Source organism: Cyrtonyx montezumae, unplaced genomic scaffold (genome assembly GCF_038088225.1).
Source record: "Cyrtonyx montezumae isolate F1298 unplaced genomic scaffold, pur_monq_1.0 scaffold_4, whole genome shotgun sequence".
NCBI lineage: Eukaryota > Metazoa > Chordata > Aves > Galliformes > Odontophoridae > Cyrtonyx > Cyrtonyx montezumae.
The window spans coordinates 18,424,223-18,445,772 of NW_027072045.1; the positions used below are offsets into that span (position 1 = coordinate 18,424,223).

Here is a 21,550-nt window from a genome sequence, read left to right on the forward strand (position 1 = left end):
ACTATGACATTTATACACAGGTGTAATGTCAGAAAATTCAACATGAGCAAAATCAAATATTATTATCGTTGGCAAGAAATGGTAAATGTGAGCTAGCAGCAGAATTGAAAATACCTCCTCAAGATCTCCTACGAGGGAATACTCTTTGCCAAGAAAAATGTCACAGTCTGGAATACAGTTCAAAACTTTAGTTTCATTATTGTAACAAAAATATTTATTTTAGTTTATTCTGCTTTAACATAGGAGGAAAAAAGCCACACATTGGATATTTTGTGCCTGTTAATAAAACAGAAGAACTTAGCATGATATTTGTGTTGTAAATCCATGTCCAGAAATATCTGGAACTACCCAATAAAATAACCACTTAAAAACATTTGAATAAGCAGCTTTTGGAACAAGACTACACCTCTGTGTTCAAAACTACCTTCAGAAATCTTTAAATTGCTAAGCAGCACAAACCAAAGCCTATCTTTTAGTGCAATCACAGAAAAGCACACAATTTATTAGCTTCAAACAAAACATATTTTAATAAGGCTTATTTCAAGCCTTACATCTGTTCACGTTGTCAAACAGTCTGAATATTACAAGAAATATTTATACTTTACCGCGTAATTAAGCAACAGTCATGAATGATGCTGTCCTCCACAAATATGCCACTCTCTTCATCTGTTTCAATAAGTCGACCAGCATGGTACCAATGTACTTCGGTAGTTTTGTCAACATAGGTGGCAGTACACTGAAAGGGCAAGCGGTCTCCATGAAAAACCACTTGTCTTTGTGAGGGGATCAGCTCAAAAAGAGGAAGCTCCAGAGGCCCAGCTGCAGAGAAAGCAAACAAATATAAAAAGAAAATACTCTCAAAATTATGTTTTCCTCTTATGAATAAAGTGGACTAATTGTATACATTTCTAGCTTACTGGATCTTAACATTAAAGTACTAACATGAAATATATGCCCACATCATCTCCACTTAACTCTGATGATGATATCAATCCTAGGAATCAGATATTTCATTAATGTGAGACCAATGATTACACAATTACTTGATTGTCTACAGAAATGGGTTTCACAGAATAGTTTACAGAACGGTTGAGACTGGAAAGGATATCCTGAGATCTTCCACTCTCACTTTGTGCTCAGAGCAGAAACTACTACAGAGCTATACAGACAAAAATCATTTTCCTGATTAAAGAAAAAAATACACCTACCGATTTAGGTACAATTAGCATTTACAAGACACTATCAGAGGATGAAATTGCCACTGAAAAATTCAGCCACTGCAAAGAGCCAGAACTATCTCATGTGCCTGGGGTTTGGATACTGATAAGGCTAATAACAGATAGTAAACTTTGCTCTCAAGTTCAACCAACGTTATTTCTTATTTCATTGTCCCTTCTTCCTCCTGACTCTTCCACAAGTCATCTTAATTCTCTAGATGTTTACTCGAGATTAAATATTTATCTAAATCTTTCTTTTTACTATTTGATAATACAGTACATTTCATCATGTTTTTTCCTGAACATTCTCTCTCCGATCTTTCCCCCAGAAATACTCTCAGAATATTGCATATTCTTATTCTAAGCTGAGTCTTGTGAAAAACAGTTGCTGTCATAACATACCCAAATTTGTAAGGACAATTAAAAAAGATAAATAGAATTGTAAGTTTGGAAGGCATATGCATTTCTGAGACTGCTGCAAGTCTATTAATTTCACAGACTTAGTAGGAATTAAAGGCTGCATCCCTTAATACTGAACCTCTAAATGGTATTTCTATTTTTATTTCTAGATAAATAAAGAATGGAAGACATTTTTTGGGATAAGAAATAAAGGAAAATCTTATCTTCTTTTTTTTTCCTGACTCCTTAAGTAGGAAAATTATCCCCTCTGATACCCTGTTATCCTCATGTAAAAATTCTAGTGGCAACAATAATGCTAAGCACTCACATACATGATCGTGGAAGATGCTACCATGGAGACAATTGGCATGACAATTCCTAAAATACAACCTTTTCACCTCAGACTACAATACCAAAAGAACTGAATGAGCCTGGCTGACTTTTTATCTTTATTACTGCAATCTCAGCCATAATACCCGCCTACAGTTCTACATCTTGGAAACTCCTCTAACTTGATGAGAAAAGTGAATTTTTAAGCTACGCCTTCTTCTCCCTTATTTTTCTTCCGCTTTCATTTAAAGATATCTCATCATTAATATCTATCCAACCTACAGGGCTGTCAGTTGAAAGGTCACCCTTCTACATTTGCACCAGTAGTGACTATCTCAGCCATCTATTTTTCCAACAAATACTTTAACCTTTTTTTTTTGTTCCATTTCACTGCTTACAATCTTATTTTTAACTTCCTGCTTAAAATCCACCATATCCCATAACATATTCACAGATGTACTTAACCAGAATGCAAGCCATAATCACTGTTTCTAGCAATGTTAAAAATTCTAGACAACTGATACTGTTTGTTCTTCCCTTTACTCAGCATCCCACCCTAACACACCTTTTTACAACACTGAGATACTACCTTTGGAACAGTTAAATTGTGAGATGCTTCATTTATAAATATAGCTTTGGGCTCTCAATAAATTAAATGTTAAATAGCATGTTCATCACCTACTTTGAATAAACAGTGAGAGGGATCATTTCACTTTTTTTTTTTTATACGGCAGGAATGCTGGCCAGCATAATACGTAGGATTTGTGCATGAGTAAATTCATGATATTGCTGCCTGGCAGCAGCACACAGAGGATTAAGGGACTAACTGCTATCTACTAAAATGTTCTAAGTCTACTGTGACTATAAAGGGCAGGCCAGATATCACTCCTTATATGTGCATGCATCTGCTTGTGTCTGCCTGGATACATTACTAAAATTTCCTTGAAACATACTTAGTCCTTTTATACGATGTTGGACCTCTACCTAAATGAGAAAGTAAACCAGACTACTACTCCATTCATAACAATTACAGGCTTGGTGAATTATATTAGACATTTTTACTTGAAGACTGAGACTACCTCTCTGTCTCAAAAACACTGCGATCTTCATTATGAAGTATAGAAGTTTATCAAAGAAAGTTATTAATACCAAAGATATCCATGCTCCTCTGCTCTTTCTTTACAAATCATACAAAGCTCCAATAAGGATGCAAACTGAAGTAACATGCTTTGGCTAATCACTAGGATAGAATATCTTTCTGACAGCTTGAATCCTTTCAGAATGAATGTACTTGGTTCACACATCCTGACAAATAATGCTGAAGGTTCATAAGTTCGTTCGCTTCCAAAGTAAAACTTGTACAATTTCTATGGATGGTGCATTTGAGTACTTCTACAAAACATCAGCATATCTATCAAAAAATGATTGCCAGAGTTAATCTCCAGTTGTTCTAAAGAGGTAATCATTACTTAAATGACTGAGGCTGATTCTGCAACTATTACTCATACTGAAGTTCCAGTTGACTTCAGAGACAGCTCACAGAGACAAGGATTAATTGCATAAATACAAGTTTCAGGATTAGGGCCAATACTCTTTACCCTGAATGGCTATAAAACGATTGTATAGTTTCATTAGAATCTGCTGGAAATGCATATTTATCTTAAATCCATAATTCTACAATCCTTTAAATTCATAACAAAAATAAAAGTATTAACAAATGCTGTGCCTAAAATTTTCAGGCTTCACCGAGGATAAAGAAGTAAAAAAGGCAGAGATTCTGAAAGTATTTGGAATGATTTTGGCTTTGATTTGACAGCACTTTTGACATATAACAGCTCCAGCAACAGAAATTTGCTCTTTGATTAGGCGATTAATGGTGATCAAATATATGTAAACTCTGAGAATAATATGTACATATAAATATAGAGAGAACTGTCTAATAAGATTTAAAATAATTTGCAGTTTACTTTTTGTTTGTTTGTTTTAAGGGAAAAGATTAATTTAAGGAGCTTTATTTATTTAATCCATTTTTCTAAGATTCTCCTACCAATATGATCCTCCTCAAGTCTCTATTCAGCACCATCAGCAAATGAGAGGTGTGAATCTCCTATGGACATTTGGACCAAGGGCTGCTGAAGTGTTTTACAGTCCTCACCTGTATCATCTCTCCAGTCAGCACTGAACCGTGATTGCAGCAGAGCACCACAGGAATCACTGATTGCAGCATGAATCTAAAGGTCTAACCCATCATTACAGTAATTACACCTTTTTCTCTCTCTCTCATTCCTCAGCAGAAAAGGTTTTTGTTGACTGAAGACCCTATTCTTTATGCTATCAAGTCTTGCATATCAGATTAGCTCTAGACTAGAATACTGAATATGGAAGAGGAATCAGGTTGCACAGATACCACGAAATCTGAATATTGCTCAAGAGCACTTCTCATAGAAACTACATCTGTGCACATTTTTATACTTGCAGTGTTCCAGTATGCATAGAAAGCTGAAAAAGAAACTATTTTAATAACCATTAACTAAAACAGAAATGCAAGAAGGTATACTAAAGCTCTGAGGACATGTTTCAATGTGTATTCCTTTAGCAAATTTATACAACAAATTATGATGCACACACTTCAAATATTTTCTGCTTTTTTCCTTTCGATTCACATTTTAAGATTTTAAAAATAGTTTGATTTTCCTTACAGTTTTGTCCTTTTCTGTTCACTGTTTGAAAAGTGGGGGAAACACTGACAACACTGAGTATGTACGGCATATGTGGTATATATGGAAGACAAATGTTTCTATAGATATAACGGAGATGTACAATGCATCTCTAATCAGTATTTTTGTTATGTTATATGATCACATGCGAATAATGCACCTATAATGAATGGAAACTGTTTCCTGTTTGAATGAGCAAAATTATGGAAGCACAAAAGCTGATTCATGCAATAGGACTGCATCAAAGCTACAGAAAATTGGCTGGTCATTAACCATAACAAACAACACAAGATAGTGGAGACACAAGCACCGAAAATGAAACCACATCCCACCTCAAGGTATGTTTCATTTTCTCCTGTATATACATAGCCTGTAATGCTAAACAGCTCCTAAGAGCAACATCCTGGTTACCACACTAGAGCATTCAGACTAGTACAGTTTTCTGCTATACATTTTGTGGCCTTCACTAACTGGCTCTGTCCATTCCAGCAGCATTTACACAGTAAGAAAAAGGAAATTCCACAGTCTCACCAGGCTGCCTCCACATCTATGCAGTATCACAATTCACATATGCCAGGATATACCATTGACTTTCTGCCTCTCGGTAGGAAATCAGTTTGCTACACTGCAGTGCAAGCTTTTGGAATGAGAAGAAAAAAAACAAAACAGGTTGGCATTTTGTTTCTTGTTAATCACTTGATTTGTTGTATTGCCAATGGGCTTTTTATTTGAATTGAGCATGCCTACAGAGTGCAGCGCATCCTGCTGACAAAAGTGAGAGTTAGAGCTCTAATATTTGTATACAATCTCAGTGGGAAAGAAATGTGCATGGAAAGCACAGTGGGGAGAAGCTGGAAGTGAGGACAAAATGAAAGAACGTGCCTAATAAAAGGGAAAGATGAAAATGAAGAAAAATAAATTGATAAACATTATTTAAATTTTTGAATTGCTGACGAAGCAAATTACATCTGTTGGTATTTATTGAACAGAACTGAAGAAAAACAACAACACAGCAACAGAATTATTTTGATTGCTCTGAAGGCCAGTTTTGCCAAGATGTGCCAGTACACAAATGCTGATTTCCATATTGCAGAATTTGGTGCAGAATGCCACATAACACCCCATATGCCAAGGAAGTCAAGAATGAATAAAAAACCGTATCCAAGCTTCAGTTTTAATAAAAGCTTTGCCTGGTTTCAGTTTTAACACAATACGAAGAAAATACAGATGCCAAGATGTATTAAAACACAACAAAGTGAGATAAATCTTCGGCTTGGGAAGAGAAGGTTTTGGTCCATATTTATATCTCACTAACTGCAGAAAACAAGTAGAGCTCCCATTTGTACAATAGCTTCTTATTCCCACCGACTTCATTAAGCTGGCTGTGCACGGCACATTCCACACCATTCTATCCATCCCTTCCACCTACATACAATTTTTTTTCAGGCAGGAATGATAGAATCACAGAATTCTTTAGTATGGAAGGGAACTTAAAGATCCCTAAGCTCCAAACCCCCTGCCATGGGAAAGGTTGCCAATCACCACAGAAAGTAGATGGTTTTTTTTGCAGCATCTCAGTATTACAACTTAAAGATAGGATTTAATTCTAAGTGCTACACTGAAATGCTAAAATACAATTGAGGAAAGAAACAAAACAAAGAAATAGCTACTAACGTAAGAGAAAGATTTCCCACAAGAATACTGTTTTATTTTTACTCACACATTTTATATTACAGTTTGTTCCTGTTAAATTCTACTAATTCATCAATGAGAAAGAGAGAAAGAGTCTATGTCTTTTGAGCAGACATAGCAGTCAGTGGACTGGGGCACTGTTATGAATGCAGATGTTGCTGCAGTCCCAGCATTCATCCTCAGTTTGCTAAAGTGAGTCCAGGCTGTTGCAGTTCACTACTGCTGGTCCATAAATTATCTGGGTTAGCTCACCTCATAAATACACCCCATATTGACAGAAGATTAAAGTCACGCCAGGAAGTGCTACAATAACAGCTTCGGATGACAATCTCACAAAATACTTGGATTTCAAAACTTCATAGACTTACTGAATTAAAATAACTTATACCTGCAAAAAACCTATGGAAGTTTGATCTGGAAAAGGTGTGATTCAAATCCAGTGCTTACAATAGCATAGCAATACATGAAGGTTTCAGCCAGCATTCAGCAGGTGGATGACAAGCCTAGCCATATAACACATCCTTCTTGACACAACTTTACCCCACGTTCATCAGCCCTCATGAAAATAAATCATCAATTTGGCACTAGCTCTTGGGATGATGTGTGTTGTATTGTGTTCATTACATGCATTTCAAATGAGAGAGCAGTGGAAAAATTCTATAACTTGCTGATGATAGCAGTGGTTTACTTCATAGGTAGAAATACAGAGGTAGCAGGTTTCACTTAACTGCATATCAAAAAAGTGCCAAATGTAACACCAATTCATAAAATGGCAACAGCAACTTGAAAAAAATTCCACAAGGAAATTCAAAATTACAGTCCAATGAATCAATTAATCAAAAATATTACTTGCTTGTATGCAAAATGAAGCCCACGTCTTCTGTAGGAATATCCAGCAGAAACTTACAAGAATGGCAAAGAGTTTTTTCATCATTAATATTTTCCTTGTCAAATACACCTGCTGCCATTTTTTAGTTCCTTATTTTTAATTCATCCCAGAAGCCCTCTACTTTGCATGCTGGGGAGAAGGTGAAACATTTGAATGTGTGCCACTATCTAAAACTTGATGACTGTGACATATTGGCAACTACGGTATTGAAAGATTCATCAACACAAATTCCTCCACTAGCACGAGTCAGAAGCCATTGCTAGCTAACTTTTATTATTCAAATTGTCCTCATGGCAAGCAAGATGGAAGCTATGTACATTCACTGTACTGTGTAGTTAGTAAAAATGGCTGACTGGGGGCCAACAATAACGCACCTAGGTCTACAAAATACATTGATTACCTTTATCTCTCTGGGAATTGCAGTGGTAGCAATAATCTTTTCAAACACTAAGCACCACTAGCCACTTTCTCTCACTGTTCTCAATACTAGTATTCATTACTACACACTTAAACCAAGGAAGCAGCAGAAACGTCACAAGAGCAGAAGTAATTGTCCCTGATTGTACACAGTCCATCCGCCAGCGTAAGTACTCCTCTATCTTTCACAAATGCCAGACAACAAAGATATGTAAAAATTACAGAACATGCAGAACAAGTAATAGTTGTGTTAAAGTAAGAACTTGCCAGTCATTGTATGAAGGTTTGCCTTTCCATACTTCTCTCAGCACAAGTGACTGCCAGTAACTACAGCTTACTATGGGCATCTTTATACGAGTATCAGAGAAGTGACATTATGATAAATGCTATAAAAACATGAAATATCACCAGAATGCATTCTCCTTTATTATAACACTGGATGTAAGGATGGATGCTTTATATGGAAACTTTCTATGAGAAGAAATGAGATTAATGATAATCAGCGCTGTTAAATGGACAACACTAACATAGGTTTGACAGATAATGTTGTATCTTTTTATCTAGAAAATACTATGGTAAAATTTGACCCTATGTTTTAATCTATACATTGCCTTATTAAGATTAAAAATGTATCTTCTACTCCAAGGACAATTGTCTTACCACTATTGGCTGAAGAGCAACTACGGTTTGGAGATGGCTAGTCAAGTCTTTGGGGGTGTAAGTCCAGAAGACTGAAAAATGGCTTATTTCACTAATATTCTCCTCAGTACCTTTTAGTTACATTTTCCATTCAATATGTTGCTTACTTTTTGGAACAAGCCAACAAAGCGATGTAGAAAACCAGATACAACTGTACACTAATAAACACTGATATGATTTAAGAGTAAGCAAGGGAAAGAAAAAATATTGTGTACATTCCTAGTATCTATATCAGCGAGATTTCAGTGGTGAAGGATTCTACTGAACTACATTTTCATGTGTGAGTACAGACGCCAAAAAATATTGTGGCAATAAAATCTCATCCTTTAAATTTCTGTTAATTAATTACTTTTGGTAATACTTCTATTATTTAGTATTTTTTAATGTTATTCATGCTGTACACCCATCTTTGCAGCAGTGTTCTAAATTATCAAAGAAACTAGGTAATAATGTCTAATATTAAATGTACTCTTTTTTCTTTTTCCCCTCCCCACAATTTGAAAGTGATCTCACATTTAAACAAGAAATCTACAGTTTGGAGCCAAAAGGTTAGAGCATTATTAGTTACATGCTATCAAATCGTTACCCATAGAAAACTCCAACACATAAAATGGTCCACTTATCTCAGACAGAAAATTAATCTATCACATCAGCCTTTGAAAAATTCAAAATTTATTATCATATTATTTGATTTATAGACAGATTATTACTTTCCATATTTTCTTATTAAAGAAGATCCTAACACTGTAAAAAAGAATTGTAAGAGGATTTAAACATAATTGTAGCATTATCTATATTGTGCAAACCAAATCCTGCGAAAGATTACTAACGCATGTATTCCTACTTAAATATCATTAGACCTGTTCGTATGATTAGTCACTCCCTGCAGAATTGGAGCTGAGGTCTTGATCCTGCATACTCTTGAATGATGCTTTGCATGAATGCGGCAGGCTATCTGTAGGCTGCCAAGGAACTGCAGGATTGGGATCTAAATCTGGATAATTAATCCATCATTCTTTGTACTTGAGATTTTTAGTTTCGTCAGTTACTATAGACTGAATAAAACCCACAGTTCAATATTTACATTGTGTTAATGTAGTAAGAATGATGTGTAAATGAAGAAAGAATTGTTTGAACCAATAATCTCAAGCCTATCCTTAAGTGTAAGTAAATAACAAATGCTGCATAAATAAGTAAATAAATAAATAAATAGATAAATGAATGAATGAATGAATATTCTCTGTTAACACTGAGCCAGTATTTGGTATTTCAATATAATCTATGTGGAAAAGAAAACTTTTAAAAACAATCTACATACAATTATGTTAAGACTCCTGTGGCTATATAGATAATACATTTTTGACACCATCTCAAAAAGCCACATTTTTTTCCTGTCTGTTCATAAAAGCTAATGTAGAATGAGGCTAAATGCATTCTGTTGATTTCAGACTTAAATTCAAATGTTGAAAATGTACCCATTCAAAAATAAGATTTCCCAATTTCTATTTTTGGCATTCTAAAAGCACATGTCCCTTTCAAAATTCTTCCCATCACACAGAGGAAGCAGACTTTGTTAGGGATGAAGGGAAAATGATGTGCAAGCACATCAGGTAAAATTCTAAGGGCATTTCAACATTCATAGGCTGTAAAACATTGGTATTCAACTGTTTCTCACCACTGCTGAGAAAGCAGTTAAGGCCACACAGTATTTTAAGGGAAAAAAGTGCTTTATACTGTATGCATCTAAAGGAAAATGTTCCTTGTTCCTTAATATTTTTTCCCCAATGGCATTACTGTAATTGATCTACAATGTCTCGAATCTTCTGACTTTTTGTTGTATTTTAGTCAAGACTAATACTAGGGAGCTGCAAGCCCAAGAGAAATATGCCTTAATGTTATGGTGAAATTTAAGTGTGAAAAATACAGACTAGATATAACAAATTTCATTGTAAGAAATCTTAAAATGATCAAGAGATTTCGAAGAGCACATATTTAAAGAGTATTTAAATAATATAAATGTGCACTTCCTCCCCCTACTTTCTGCCAGTGTCAAAGCAAATAGGTAAAGCCCATCTAAGCAGCAAGTGCTTATGTTTTAACCTGACTCTGCTTCTTCAGTGAATGAAGTCTCAGTGAAGTGAAAAAAGATACAAAATATAAGGTACAAACAACGTCCTAACAACGATATCCTCCCCCAACTCAACAAACTTAACATCTTATTTGAATTTTCTATTAAATACTTCTTGAATTGAGATACAGAACACAAGCAAAGTGATTCAATCTCTTTGAGTTGTATCCTTCCCTTAGAAGTATCCCTCATAATCTGGGCATCTACTATGGCAAAAAAAAAAAAAAGGACATTTTTATCATATTTTATGATTGACATAATGACTGACATAACATTTCAAGCTAAGGTACTTCACGTCATTCAGAGACAGAGTAGTAATTCAAACTCTTGGACATTCAGAAGCTGCAGCTATCTTCCACTCTGTCTCACCTCTATTCTCAGTACTATGGATTTTTATCTTTTTCATTGTTAACACTACTCTCAGAAGACAAAGCCCTTAGGCGTGCTAGAAACTGAATCATAAATATCTCAAGTTGATAAAACAATTCTGAATTCAGAGTACTCATTCCCTGTTTACCATAAAGTCCTGCTTGAGTATTAAAATTTAAGTAGATTATTATGCAACCCAAACAGGTTCTGATTGTATGTTTAGTGTAAACAGTTATGATTCTGTTGGCACTGCAACCAACGGGCACTCCTCCATAGTTAGAATACACATTTTTTCATAATGCATACTTTCAAAGCAGCACGCTGTACCAATCCCTCTAAGCTAGGTGAAATGCTCTACAATTTGCATTTCATGAACACGGAGCACTCTGAAAATTATGAGAATTCATAAACAGTTTCTGGTTACTCATGACCTGTGAAACAGGCTCCTGAGCCCAGGGATGCCAACCTATCCCTAGGAAGGTAGATGAGAATTTAGACAAATGTTGTTTCATCCATGTTAATAAAAGAAAGGAAAATGACTTAGTTGCAGTCTTAGCCATTCCTCTGTATATGCGTGTACAGTTTTTACCTTATTTACCCCAAGAGTATATCTCAAGATGAATGTATGTAACATTTGAGATTGTATTTTTTTCCTTTTTCAGAGATGTATGCAGTATAAGCTAAAAAATCACGCTGTACCGTAGAACTTCTTTTAAGTTTGTTCCTTCAATCTATTGTTGAAGCAATTAAATAACATTTCATCACTGTGATGCAGTGATGTGCATACATATATATATATATATATATATCAAACCATCTGGTTAAGTAGAGCAACATGACTTTTGAAAAAATCTTGACAACTCTACACTTAATCTTCCTGAGAACTAACAAGGCAGTACATATTTAGTCAATAATATCTTGGGCTGCATCAAAAGAAGAGTAGCCAGCAGATCAAGGGAGGTAATTCTCTGCAGTACCTACAGGGGACATACTAGAGTGATGGGCAGAAACTTTTATCAGGGAATGCAGAAATAGGCAATGGTTTTAAACTAAAAGAGGAAATATTTAGGTAGCAATTCTATATTGTAAGGGTAGTGATGTCCTGGAACAGGTTGGCCATATATGTCTCACCTCTAAAGTGTTCAGGGCCACGTTAGGTGGACCTTTGGGTAACCTGGTCTAGAGAGAGGTGCTCCTGCTTGTGGTAGGGTTATTGCAACTAGATGGTCTTTATTCTTCTCAACCCAAACCATTCTGTAAATCTATGAACTGGTTCTTTTAACTTATCTGCTTTGTAAATAGTCAAGACAACAATATGATGACAAAGATTAGGATAAACCTGAAAAGCTATTGATATTGAGAAAAGAACTGAATACATGCACTTTTTTTTCACTTGGTGCACAGAATAATGGATACCAATATGTTAATATATCAAAATGCATTCCGTATATTTCTTAAAAACAATTATTTTTTACCTTTGAAGCAATGTTTTAGTTAAAGAAGGTGATAGAATGACCCCATTTGCAGAGGAAATCTACATATAAAAAGCAGTACATTAATCTGTAGAAGACCTGCATGAGAAGTAGTTATTGGTCCCAGAAGAACTGACGTTTTGTCAACTATTTTCTAAGCTTTAAACAAAGGCAGAGATAGGAAGTTGGCACTTTTCCAAACATCCATGTTCTGTATTAGTTACTTGACAGTTGTATTTGCAGAACAAATGATCTTTTACTACTTGAAACTGTTAGCTCAATATAGTATCAATGTGGGACTGAGACAGAAAATAAAGTCCTGTATTTCACTCATCTGTGTAAATAGCTAAACTCTCTTTAAGAGCTATCCCAATAAGACAGAAAATCATACATGTCTTCACTGAGCAAAAAACATGGCCTACAGAATCAAACTCTGATGACAATGAGCATAAGAGAAAAATCACAGAATACTCTCATATCTCAGGTAGAATACATTAATGCAGTGCTCTGAATTCATGAAAATGTAATTTTCCTCCTCTAAATTGATTTTATGTTTTATTTGGAGTCATAGAGAAACAGTAACAAGGCATAACATGAAGTCAATTTCACAATCATTTCTTCAGAATGATATTGTGTCCATACCACTGTGAAATCACTTCAGACCCTCATCTTTAAGTACAAGAGCAAAAAATTATCAACTATCAAACAACTTTCAAGCTTTATTTCCAACCCTGTCAAAAATTGCCTTATAGTATATTTCTGAGAGTTTGAGGCTTTTGTTAAATAGTTCTTGCATGCTGCTAACGAAATACGGAAGTGGAATCTTGTGAATTCCAAACTGTGTCATTACTTAGATTAACTTGTACAAAAATCCCAAAAGCACTTTCCTAACTGCTGAATGGGTGTCTTCTTTGCTTACCTTCAGCTATCAGAAGTATGAGAAAGATCTGCCTGGAAGAAATCTGAAAGATGATTTCATCTCTCATAGAAATGCAAAATAAATGTAAAAAGCTCACAGCAAACTATCCCCTGTAGTTATTCAGAAATTCTTACTGTCTAGTTGTTCCTTCATTCCCTCTCAAATATTTTGACTTTTTGATTCGTTCTTCCCCATGAACGTTTTTGCCTTTTCCCTTCTTATTTTTTTTCACTTGTCTTTTGACAACATTAACTCATGAGCTCTTCTAGTATATAGATGGAAGATCAGTAACTTTAAGGATAAATGTCCATCAGTATGGAAGATATTCATGGGCACTTTTCAGTCTACAATCCACTTCTTAATGTATTCTTTATGATATGGTTCATCTGATTTGCCATATGCATTTTTCAATACATAATACTCAGTAAACATTCCCAATAGTCATTATTTTAGTGCTAGAGAGGCTTCTATTACAGCTAAGTTCAAATTAATCTACTGACTATGAAATTGCTTACTGTTGTGGGCACCGTGAGCTGCTTAACAGATACTATGAGCACCATGAAGCACTTGGCAGGTACTACAAAGCTGGTGGAACACTCGGTACATATAATCAACAGGAAGCTCTCTGCGGATATTAAAAGTGGTGTCAAGTTATTGGCAGTCATTACAAACCCTGTCAAGTGTTCTGGACATAATAAATAGCAGTAAGAGCTAGATGAGTATTATGAATTCTGCATCAGAGGTGTGCTAGGGAGTCCTATTAGGAATTAAATATGACATTCTGAGAAACTGCTGTTATACTTCATCTGTAAAATTTTTAGGCTCATATTCATTGGCAACCTGGAAATACCAATTAGCAGCCCTTAATTGGTTCTTCTGATCGTTCCAGTGTTTTCAGGAGCAGCGCTGTTCCTGCTGGGAAATGGATCTCTATGAAGATACTCATGCTGGGTCTCTATAATGCGGTAGCTTGATATTTGGGAGGAATTGCAGACTTTCAAATGATCACTAATTCAGGCTACTGGAAACTTCTCTTCATTTCACTCATAAAAGCACATTCCTTATTTCTTTCTAGCTGTGTATTTGTGCTTCCTTAACAATTCAGCCACTGAATGACCTGTGTCCACAGTTTTTTACATCTCTCACAACTTGTAAACATCTCTGTTGGCCATAGTTAACATTTTTTTTCTTATGACTCCAGTTGAATCTGATCTCCATTCTGCTAGAAAAGTGTTAGTAACACACATCATTCCTCTAGTGTGATTTTATTTCATTTCCACAAGGCGTTAGCAAAGTCACCACCCCAGCAACTTTCTGTCATTCTAGAAAGTCAAAGATCCAAAGATTGTGATAAATGAAATGTGTGTCAAATAATACTTCTGATTATGGAACCCATCAGCACAATCATAGACAAGGACATTCTCTGTGAAGTGAAACTTTTAAATTCACAATGTTTACAGTCCTATGCTATACAATGTTCAACATTGAATTCTCTTCACTTGTTCATATTCTTTTGTTTTCTTCTTCACACCATATATGTCATGTTTGCAACTGGAATATCTCAGAAAGTAATTCACTTATAGATTTTTATCTAAAGAATTTGCCTAACTAATGCTCACTGTAAAAAAAAAAAAAAAAAAAAACTATTCATCCACAGAAAGCAGTGCTGAGTATACAGAACAGCTTTAGAAAATGAAAAACAACAAAATCTGACATTTATGTCAGAGATACAACGTAAAAGCAACATTCTCTAAATCCCCTGAAGAAACCTCAGCTTAATGCAATATACAGGGTAGGGCTACCATTAATGCTTTAAGTCACAATTACATATTACCTAATATATAGACAGGACAGTGGTGTTTTCTCATTTTGCATATAGCTGTAGATGAAATAAGCAAATTGCATTTTTTCCACTCTATTTTAACCTCACTTGTATTTTCTGTGCATTATACCTGAATTTCTTGTTGTTATAAGAAAGCCATTCATTAATACTTTTGGGGGTGATACTACTTTTTAAAAAACATTTTTCTTTCTATTTCACTCAAATTTGTGATGTTAAATGACAGTACAGCTCACCACATATCAGCTGGTTTTCCTTCAGGTTACGAAATGACAGTCCTTGTAAAGCACTGGGGTAAGCACAAACCGTTTCCTCTGCAATTCGGACTGAAGCATTTCTAGCCCATTGTAAGACCCACTTCAGATTACAGTCACAAATGAGTGAATCAGTGTTGAAGTGCCTAGAAGAGCAAAGGAAGAGCACAGTTAGTGTGCACGCAATCCTCATAAACAAACATTCTTCAACACCTTTTAAATGCAGATTATCAAATCCTAAAGACAATCCTACATAGAGGTGTAAGTAGTTATAAACATACCTTGAGAGAAATAATAAACGTTGCCTCACTGCTAATGTCTTCCAAAACATTATGCCAAAATTTTGGATTTGAGAACAGTATTTCTGACTACTGACTTATGTGTGAGAAGGTGGTACTATAAAAAGCCACACTGCAACATACATTTACTTACTAAAATTCATTTAAGTAAAAAATCAATCATGGAAACACCCAACATGCACTTCTAAATCTCAGAGAGATACATCTAATGTGAAGAGCCAAGAATTGATATAATTCCAGAAAAATTATTTAGTACAAGTGCTTTTATGTATTCACAGTTATCACATGATGTAAAGCAAGCAAACATGGAAAGGGGTAAAATCATAAAAAAGAAAAGAATAAGCAGGGATGCCGTTCAGGATTGCGTGTGTGGGCTTGTCTGGAGCCATGTCAGGTTCTCAGCACACAGACATTGGTAACAAAATACTGTGTATTTTACGTATCTAACATACTGATTGAAATAATTTGGTTTGAGTTCAACGATGCTATGTTTATTGCAGTGTTTTTCATGACTCTTTCAGAAGGGAAGGAATCATACTTACAGTGCTTTCAGAGCTAGCAGCTCAGAAAAGAGTCCACTCATGAGACTAGAAAAAATATTTCCTGACAAATTCCTAGGGAAAAAAAAAAGTAAATTACTGGTATAGCAAATGCACACTATATAAAAATTTTATTTTCATTTTTTTTTCCAAAGTGCTAATTTAAAAATTGTGATTTCCTGACCACAACACAGACATACTTAAATTTGTATATTCACTTTCTGTAAATGACAACCATATTAAAATAAAATCATACACTTATTTTACTTTCACAGCAGGTGCACATACAATTCATTCCATCTAAGAAACAGAAGGATCTGGAGATATTTAATGGAAATAATAATAGAATTTCAATGCAAATGTTCACATAGTGAATTGACACTGCGACCTATGTTTAAATTTTACTGTATACATAGAATACTACTTTAAGATAAACAAATAAAAGCCTCAATTTAATAGTGCTCAGATGAATTGAAGCATTTTATTTAAATAGAAGTGAGTTTTCAAAGTAAATGTTTTTATTGCAAAAGACTTTAAATAAACAGGTCTTCCCTATCCTTACATTCTTAAGGCCATTTTCATTTTAACTACAGTGTTACTATATTTTTTGTCTTGATATCTGAATGGGTTAAGCTGAATACTTGCATACAGATGCAATTTAACATTTCCCCATTCAATATTACTGTTGTATCAGCATCTTAGGAATATAAAAAAAAAATAAATGCTTAATATCAAATAATGCTGTCTTTTTTAAGTACCAGTAAAATTAAGTAAGTTGTAGAGCCTTCTTGAAACAATTAATCTTATTTTTGTATTCTCGGCAATTCTTGGAACAAAAGTCATTTTTCAGCAATCAAAAAAAAAAAAAGCTTTGAACAATTCAAAATTTCATGGTAGCTTAAAGCAAAACTCTACTAATAGAGAAAAATAACTGTCTCAGCAAAGTTAAGTGAAATTATTTCTCATTATACCGAGTGACAGTAAGATATGTTGATACAACTGAGGCCATTGCGAGCATTTTGTTTAACAGTGAACCTTTAATACAGTCAAAGCACTAGGCTCTTGGAAATGGAAAGACTTTCAGATTTGCCTTGAAAGTGGGTATATATAAGGTAGCCTCTTTACTTAAAATTAAATGGACCTACTCATTCTTATTGGATGTAAGCCCTGGCTAGGCATATGCTGAAGCAGTTCAGTGAACTGGGACCTTAAAAGGACTAGAAGAGAAAGCAATAACCCTGACATTTACACCTAAGAAGACCAGAAGAAGCCTCACCAGTAAGAAAGGAGACACTGTAGTGCCTTGTTGCTGAGAGAACAATCAGGCTGAACTGAAAGACAGCAAAAGTAATCTGCCTAGCCATGGATGGACGGCAGCAGAAACACACAGATTTCTTTTTCTCTTCCTTAGCCTACTGCAATGTGGCAACATGTCCAATCTGATGCAAATTCCATTTTCTCTTAAATAGTTACCAGATTACATGCAGAAAAATAAACAGAACATCAACACCTAAGTTTAGTAATTCTGTTTGGACCAAAGGAAGGCTTTATTTCTGGTCAGTATCTTAGAAAGCAAGGAAAAAAATAAATCATTTCCACAGCTAATGTAGCAGCATTCAGCAAACAGAAAGTTCCTATTCACAAGCTGAAGATACCCATTCTATGTCTGATGAATCTATTTAGTTTGCATAGGTCCTAGCAAGCCCACTGAGATATCTAGCCAGAATTATCTCACATTAACCTAAAAATTCCTAATATGTCCTTTACACAGATTTTTTTGTAACTTTTTATTTTGAGAAATACATGTTTTTGTTAAGTGCTGTAAGAATTGATTTCCCAACAGTTCAGAAGTTGGCACAGAGCCAGCAGGACAGTTTTTATATTCTTTCATATGCAGCCAATAATCTGACTAGAAATTCCCACATTACTACTGCTAACTAGCAAGCCACTATCATGTTTATGGTGCTGCATAAAACACAAATTTCTATAGCCGAGAAGCACAATATAGAAGACTGAATCTCCCCAACACTGGTAATAGCCTCTTTGCTAACAAAGCATTCTGAAGCATTATTAAATAACCGAGCACTTCTGAGCTAGATGTCTGCAGCATGCTGCAGATGCCTCGTTCTGTTGGCTCATATGACACTTATATCCTATATTAAAATATCTCTATATCCACAGTGTTGTGAAATTCCACCATTTTAGATATCCTAAAAACCTACTCTAGCTTGACTTGAAAGGAAATTTGTTCTTAAAACATCTCCATCACCTAGTTTCCAAACATTTCAAACATAACAAATTCATTCACTCTAAAGCTGATAGCACTTACTATGCCATTAACTTATTCCATTAACAGAAACGTGTGCTGTTACACCAGAGGTAAAACATTTTAGCTTTATGTTCAGGGTCCTGCACTTGTTTTTTTATATTCCAAGTACCCTATGCTTTTACAGAAATAAAACACTTTCGTTGAAAGCTTTAATATAAATAACAAATGCCATAAAACAGCCAAATGCATCTCAAAGGACTGATTTGAGGCAAAGTACAGGTGGAAGCAAAGTATATGAACATGAATTATGTTTCACTTTTATGAGGAATCTTAGAAAGCAGAAGCTGAATGAAAGGCAACATTCTTCTTCTGTGCAAAAAAGACTTGATAGAAGAAGTAAAGAACTACAGCACAGACAGAGAGAGGACAAGCTCTGGAGCATGCTTTCTCAGTATGGGGTCTGGGTCTTCATGATTCACTATATTATACTGTTTTTTTACTTCATCTCTGGTTCCATACATAGGGAACAGTTTCTTCAATGACAGCAACAAAGTCACACAAGAATTCATGGTATAATATTATCATAAAGCTAGTTGGTGGTAATGATTCAGAGGCAGGATGACAAATAAATCAGATGTACTTTAATCACAGTTGAAAGTAAAGAGGAAAGTCTGCCTGGAACTTCCTAAAGGAAGCAATAGCTGCCTGTTGAAATAGGTATTAATGCTGCAACATTGCCAAACCTGAAGGACTAACTCATGGGGACCATTAAGACGAATCCGTTCTATCAGTACAGTGGCACCATCTCCCCAGTATTCCACAGCTCTTGATATTTAAATTAAGTATAAATAGTATTAATATGGATGGCTAATCCATTATCTACCAAAAGTATATTTGCATACATCATTCCAGAGCAAAGCACTGAAACGGCTACTGAGGGCCGAAGGAGATCTGGAAGTTTTGTTGCATTCAATTATGTCACTCCTACTTATAACGTGCACCTCAGCACAGCATAAACACAGTTGAAGGATGAGATATTAAGTCAAAAAAGTTAAGCTAATATCTTAGAAGCCAATAAATCTTCTCTTATGCTGTCTGAGGCACTGTCAGATACATCTGTCATACGATGTGAAAGCATTTTGAAATCATTCTTCAAGTACAAATCATCAGATCCAAGAAGGTGTAAAAATTAGATCAGTCTCAAGGAACATAATCACAATTCACTGGCTGGAGTGATTTTGAGAGCTATGGGAAATTTTAGATTTCATTAGTAATTTCAAATTCAATTCCAATTCACTAAAATAAACATCCTGACCACAGTCTGAGACTTTTTTTTCTACATGAATGATTCTATTTGGATATCGTATGTGATTATGTTTTCAAAACAATATTTAATGACTCTATCAAATATTATTTTTTAAATATAAATTCAAGAACCCTTCTGATCAGGTTGTCCTGTTCAGAATAGTCTGCATGAAATCATTAAACCCTTTGAAGAATCTTTGCATGATCACTGAAAGATAGACAAATTTCATCATTCATTTCAGAGAAATATGTTTAAATATATTTATCCTACTGAGCTTAGATATATTCATCACATCATTTGATGAAATGTTCTATGTTGATTCAGTCCTAGAGTTGATTTTTTTGCTTTTATTCCCAGATTTTATTTTACAAAGCCAAAAACAATTGAAACACTGCGTTATTTTGTTTCACCCAGTATTTGTGTTCATAAACAGGACCAGAAAGCTTCATCTCTGTAATTCACAGAAGGTGCATAAAGATTTATGTCCTTTGCTCTTTCCAGTGGACTCATGGCTCTCCCTACTGGCTTTGATAACAGCCTGCAAAGATCCTTCTGTACTTCATCTCTGCTATAGTGCAGAAGAGCTCTAATTAACACAGTCAACAACTGCATAAATCAATGTCTATATACATATTTATCTTTATATCACTTCGCTGATAATCTCGCCCACAATTGATGGTTATTAAATCAGTTTACTGTTTAAGAATTTGTCATCTTTTCTTTAGTACAATTCCGTACATTTAAGTTATATTAAGTAAATGCCACTCCATATCATTTTCAGAGAATATACTCCTGAAATGACAAGAAAACATGATTCACAGGTATCACTAGACGTATTATAATTTATATGTTGAAACAGTTTGATTCTGGAAGATTTGGTGTAAAAAAGTCCAAGGGGAAAAAAAAAAGCTAGAAAGTGTTAGGCTTAAAGCAGCAGGTTGCAAAAAAAAAAAAAAAAAAAAACACAACAACAACAAAAAACATTAGTTCTTAAATCCAAGGCAAATTGAGATTACCAACTCAAATAATTATTAATAATTATGTCATTAATCAGATTTCTGAGATAGAGGAGCAAGTCATTTGATGAATGGTAGGGACTCATTCCTCTTGACTGCAACGGTAGTGGCACAATATAATCAACAACAACTCAACAAGAGTAATGCTGCTTTTTACTCTGGTTTGTTAAAGATGACACTATGTATAAAAGATAAGGTCATAAATTTTGATACAGCAATCATGAACGATTTACTTGAGATAAAAAAGAAACTTTGTCAAACCTATGATTAGACCTCTGACTTCCAGAAGGCAGACTTCTGAAGTAATAATAATAGAAAAATAATAAACAGGAGAGGAATTATTGAAGTACATGAACTGGCATGCACGATGACCTCAACAATATAATCAGCTGAAGAAAGGGGATTTAAAACCCAAATAAGAAAAATGGAGGACAAAAATTGAATCAATAACTAAATCTTGAGGTTTTTTTTTTTTTAAGATCAAAGATGATCAAAAGATCAAAGAGATAATAAACAGAAAATGCTAGCAAAAAGCCAGAAAGCATAGAGGAACTACTCAAAAATGAAGTTACTTCTTGGAAAATCTACTAAAACAAGGTGGTTTACTGCACTAAACAACTCTTAGTACAAATAAGTAGTAAAGAAAGAGCAGACATATGCAGACTGAATATATTTAATTGCAACTGTTTCTGTCTTTTCAGTGATGTTGGTCATCTGGTTTATATTATGTGTTTTTATGTGTTTTGTGGAAAATGTTCATTAGACTCTAGAAATGATGT

The 21,550-nt window shown here is 34.7% G+C and overlaps 1 protein-coding gene across 2 annotated transcripts in view; it reads right to left on the bottom strand.

Annotated features, from left to right (window-relative positions):
• Positions 1-21,550, bottom strand: part of ADGRA1 (adhesion G protein-coupled receptor A1) — a 248,280-nt gene that overhangs the window by 125,461 nt on the left and 101,269 nt on the right. For both annotated transcript variants that reach the window (XM_065746714.1, XM_065746715.1), the window contains 3 exons: positions 16,184-16,255; positions 15,325-15,488; positions 606-819 (listed from right to left, as the gene is read on the bottom strand). In XM_065746714.1, coding sequence (XP_065602786.1) covers positions 606-819; positions 15,325-15,488; positions 16,184-16,255 — 450 coding nt within the window. The remainder of the gene's footprint in view (positions 1-605; positions 820-15,324; positions 15,489-16,183; positions 16,256-21,550) is intronic.